Raw genomic sequence first — 5,000 nt, forward strand, 5'->3', positions numbered from 1 at the left:
TTTCAGGGCACTTTAACTATGGTGCTCCGCGCGCTCGCCTTCGGCAGGTGGAGCGCAGCTAAAATCACTTTGTGAAGTTGGGAACTGAAAAATTAATACTATAGATTTGTCATTATATAAATTTCCATCAAATATATAAAGGCAATTTGCACAACCCGCGTATACCATTGACTAGCCTTGGTGGGCATTTGTGATACGGATAAACATTAAACAGTATCGAACGCTTTTTTGAAATCGAGAAAAACGCCACATGTAAACATTTTCTTATCCATATTTGTTTGTATCGAATTTAGTATGTCCAAAATTGCATGCTGAGGAAAGAATTTCTCTCTGAAGCCATACTGAGCTTTGTATAAAAGTTCCTTATCTTCGATGTATGATTTCAATTGGTTATACATAGTTTCTTTCAAACAATCTATTGAAGACGGAGAGTAGCGAAATAGGACGGTAGTTCCTCGAGTCAGTCTTATCGTCGCCTTTGTATGCTGGGATAATTTTTGCATGTTTAAACTTTGAAGGACATTTTTCTAGTTTCAATAGAGAGATTGATAAGCTCAGCTAAGGGTGAAGAGAGTATGTTCTTTGCACATTTTAAAACGTGAATAGGGCACTAATATAAATCATAAGCCTTGTAGTCCAGGCATTATGTGGTCGGACCAGTAACCAAATGCAAAAGAAGCTTTCTCATCATTGACCAGTTAGAAGCATCTTACAACAGAACATACTAAAAGTCCCTAAAGATCCAACCATGGGAACACTTCCAAAGAGCACCGACAAAATAAGTCTTTTTCTCCTATAGCATGAAAACGAGGCTGTCAACCAGAAGATGCCGTTTAGCGTTTTTTATTGGTATAATTCGAGCCATTTCGCCTAAACTAAGAATCTATTCTTAAGAACAGTGATTTTAGGGCTTAAATAGTGAAAGACCTTTTCACAAAATATATTTAAATTAGTGAATTATTAAAGTTTATTTAGAGCAAGGGGTAAGATGTTATTTTGCCGAAATATTGCCAGACATAAATCCTTGACTCACGACAAGAAAAGATCTATTTCATCAACATAAAGCTATCCCTTTGTTCAATTCTACATTTGCTACATATACAATGTATTTATAAACGTGCTAGCCTTCTGAATCTTCACTTTCGTAGTCTACAGTGTTCAAAAAATTTGTGCACGAAGACCCTTCGCATTGGCCACACACTGGGGAACACTGCATACCATTCTTGCTACTGCTACAGTCAGACAAACTGTTGCATCTGATTAACTGGAGAAGCGATTCTGGGGCAGTCGGCAAGTTCGTTGCAACAGGAAATACTTGATAATTAGTGACATTCAACCCCCAGTACTCCATTAACCTGCTAGCACCTTCTTCCTGTCACTGCTTCACCTGTAGGTAGCTGTTAAATAAGATTCTGTGGCTCGATATGAGACGTCTTGGTTGCACGTTTTTCGAAGTAACGCTGATATCTGATAAGGTTAAGACCTGCCCCTGGTTTATCCAAAAAAATAATAATACAAGTGCTTTTTCACCTGCACTGACAACGCCAGAAACAGCAGAATGACAGGTGCACGTGAAGACTGACGCTAGCGTGTTCATTGAAGTAAGGTACATTCTCAAGTTTCTTCAGGGCTGTTGCCCTGCCAACAGGCGCGATGTTGTGTCGCATCCGTTGACGGCGTGAAGAAAAAGGAGATGTCTGCGAACTTCCTTACCCAGCTGTTCTTTGACTTTCTTCATATGCCAGACGCGCGCACCTCTCGCGTTTGCCTTTGGCTCTGGTCTAAAATAGGGGTCGCATCCACCTTCGGTGGCATGATAACACAGAAGGACTGGCAAATGTGTGTCATCCCCAACTAGAACCGTGCTACAGTGGTTTTGACTATAAATAGGTCGGCGTCACCATTTGCGTGGTGTGTTACGCATCCTACATTCTGAAGAGCCTCACTTAGCATTAACAGAAAGAGTTGTTTGTTCTTAGGACTCAAGAAAAAAGTCATCCTTCTTCATCGTTATAGACATGCTTTCTTTAAAGGTGACAGTGTCAAAAACCTTCCCTGGTGCACGCCTCTGCTGCGTCATAGCTTTAGTGGACATTTCAACGTACCCATCAAACACCACTATAGCTTTCCTGTATTTCCTACGCACGTAAGTGCAATACAAGTCAAACACTTCCTTGTAAGTCGGAGAACCTCTAGGCCATGGGACTCGGTGGAGAAGAGCATCTCTGTCCAACACGAACTGTACGTACTCTTCAGGCAGCGTCTTGGCCTCTGGTGTAAGCTTTGCCCATAGGGCATCTGCTAGCGCTGGTTTTTGTGGCTGCCTTTAATATGTGAATGAGGAGTCGAAAAAGCTGTGGGATATGTGCAGAGCTCGTACTGAAATAATTTCTCAAGTTGGGAGTTATCACAGGCGATGAAGAGCCGCTGAAATACAAGTTGAGGATCAACTTGTACTTGGTCATTGTCAATCTTTATGGAGGACTTCGATGCCATAGTGACTGCCTGGGCACTTCGGTTGAATAAGTTATATGTGACTAACGTTCCGTTCATTGACGATAGCATATTCTCCCTGGCGATCTTGGCTGTGTCAGCATTGATATCACTATCGGCGTTTACACCATTCGTGATGTTCCTTAGGTTATTGTCAGTGTCGAGGGAGAGAGGGTTGTGGAAAGTCAGAGCACTGAGGATGGTCCTGTGTCCTCATACATATATCTTTGTTCTGCTCTCCAGAGTTAACTTAACTCCCGTCAGCTCTTGAATGATGTTATTTGTTTCGGCACACGTAGGCATAGATAACAGCCAGATAAGACGTTGCTGGTCCGTTAGGCCCCTCCCTCTCTTTTTAAGCCTCCACTGGTCTTCAGACTTCTCATAAGAACCTGTTCGATGACTAGGTCTACCGATAATCCGGCCCAAAATCGATCACTTCTTGCCACGTGAAGACTCGGCAGACATCCGGTTGGTCGGTACGGAGGTGTGTCAAAACTTTCTTTTTGGTATGGTTAGGATACCTTCAATCGAGTAATTTTGTTTTCACTATCCAAACTCAAAGTTTAAAAATGTGCGAAATTCCTTCAGCGTATTGGAAGAGAATTATTCTCGACTTTTTAATTTTCAAAGGGTGCAAGATTTGCAGGACGCACGCTTTCTTTATTAGTTCATAAGTGGGTGAAAACATTTACTTCGACTTTTGCGAAAAATTTCGCCAATTTCACAAAATTTGATGCGATTCCTGGACATTTTGCTTTAGGTTCTGGGGGGTAATAGATGAATTTACTAATGAGTTAAGACAAAAAAGAATATTTCAATGTAAAGCGCGAAGCGATGAGTGGAAGGCTCTACTCAAGTCAAATCTTTTTTTCCTGAATTATATAATCTTGGAACATGACATTACTGTTACTTTTAGTGTTTTTTTTAAGTTCTATCTTTGCTTGTGGAAGACATAATTCTTCGCTAAATACTTCACTCAGATAACCAACCGTCGATGACATTTTGTAAAGGTTTTACTTCATTTTTGTTATTTAAGAATCTTATAAAGAATAATTATTTTATTTAATCGGCATATACATGCACTTAACTAGGAAGAAAACACAATAAATTCTTTCAATCTTTGCTGCACATGGCTTTAAACTCAAGAAAAACAAAATAGGTAAAATAAGGCAACGCGCTGCCAGAGGCTGGTATAATGCGATTCCAAAACGCTTGGACGGGTAGCCTGTGGTTGATAGAATAATGAGATGAGACGTTTTCTCGTGTTTCTTTAATTTAATTTTAGTTTGGTAGTTCGCACAAACTTGAAAATTTTTGAGTGATTTCTGGAATAACCCGAACTACCCTGGATCCCTCGCAGTACTTACCTACTTACCTACCTACCTACCTTAAAGAAACGCAGTAGTATTTCGGTAAGGAGTGAAGTCTTAACCTATCGGCTGGGTTTGATACAGTGAGCTTACTACTCACCAATCACAAGAACAGTCGAATCAATCATAACGGACAATCATAGTTTTGCAAAGGGAAAGTTCATACACATTGCTAAGTTTTCGCCAAGCTTTATTCTTTTTGTTTTTGTGTTTTTTCCTTGTCTCTCCTTAGAGTTGAAGTTACGACTTAAAGGATCCCACTTACCAAACATGGGACGAGTTGAAGTCCATTTTGATGGGAAATGGGGATCCATATATCCTTGGCGCTCGAGCTCGAGTTCCAACAAGACGACTGCCATGAATGTGGTCTGTAGGCAGCTTGGATATGCGGCGGCCTCGTGGTCAGGGGATGGCCTTTTTTGCTCTGACAATGGCGTACTAATTCTACCCTGGTTTACAAACTTACGCTGTAGCGGAAGCGAAACATCGTTAAATCAATGTGGTCTAGAGTTCCATACTTCTACAGCTGTTAACTGCATGAGTGTTCACTGCACAAATGAAATGGCTGATACAGGTAAAGATAACAGTTAAGTAATTTAGAAAGCATGCTAGAGAATCGTAAGGTAGCATTAAAGCGACAATTGTCCATTGAGTTGGAAGAAGGTATGGTACTCTCTTTTGGTGTCCACCTAGAATACTAAAAAGATATTCTTAAATCATTGGAATCCTAAAAATAATCACAAAGTTTATTAACTTCACAGTGTAATCCTGCACAGGCTATTATTTGCTGTTAAATGTTCAATCTCAGGTACTGCGTTTCTAGCATTCTGATGAGCGCACTCATTTTCGCTTATCAGCTCGTATGCCGTATGACCGTATATGGAAACTGATTCCTCTGGCCTTTTGTAAACTTAAGACAATTTTCGGTCTTGGGAATGGTTATTACGCACCTTGTCGACCATATACCATATCATTTACAACGCGTTACCATGGAGTAATTGTTGATTATCTTCGTTTGTTAAGGAAGGTTAGGATTGAAATGCATAACGCGTCTAGGTACCTATCTGTGCCGAGCCAAAGAGTCTTTAGTGCTTTTTTCTGCAATAATATACGTTATATATACTATACCATAGA

At 40.4% G+C, this 5,000-nt stretch overlaps 1 protein-coding gene and 1 pseudogene across 1 annotated transcript in view; one reads left to right on the top strand and one right to left on the bottom strand.

Annotated features, from left to right (window-relative positions):
• The window catches only part of LOC138007428 (dual specificity mitogen-activated protein kinase kinase 5-like), a 114,485-nt gene that overhangs the window by 62,302 nt on the left and 47,183 nt on the right, over nucleotides 1-5,000 (top strand). The window contains exon 4 of the mRNA XM_068854325.1: nucleotides 4,099-4,440. Coding sequence (XP_068710426.1) covers nucleotides 4,099-4,440 — 342 coding nt within the window. The remainder of the gene's footprint in view (nucleotides 1-4,098; nucleotides 4,441-5,000) is intronic.
• On the bottom strand, nucleotides 1,855-2,496 carry LOC138008696 (uncharacterized; annotated as a pseudogene).

This window comes from Montipora foliosa, chromosome 6 (genome assembly GCF_036669935.1).
Source record: "Montipora foliosa isolate CH-2021 chromosome 6, ASM3666993v2, whole genome shotgun sequence".
Lineage (NCBI taxonomy): Eukaryota > Metazoa > Cnidaria > Anthozoa > Scleractinia > Acroporidae > Montipora > Montipora foliosa.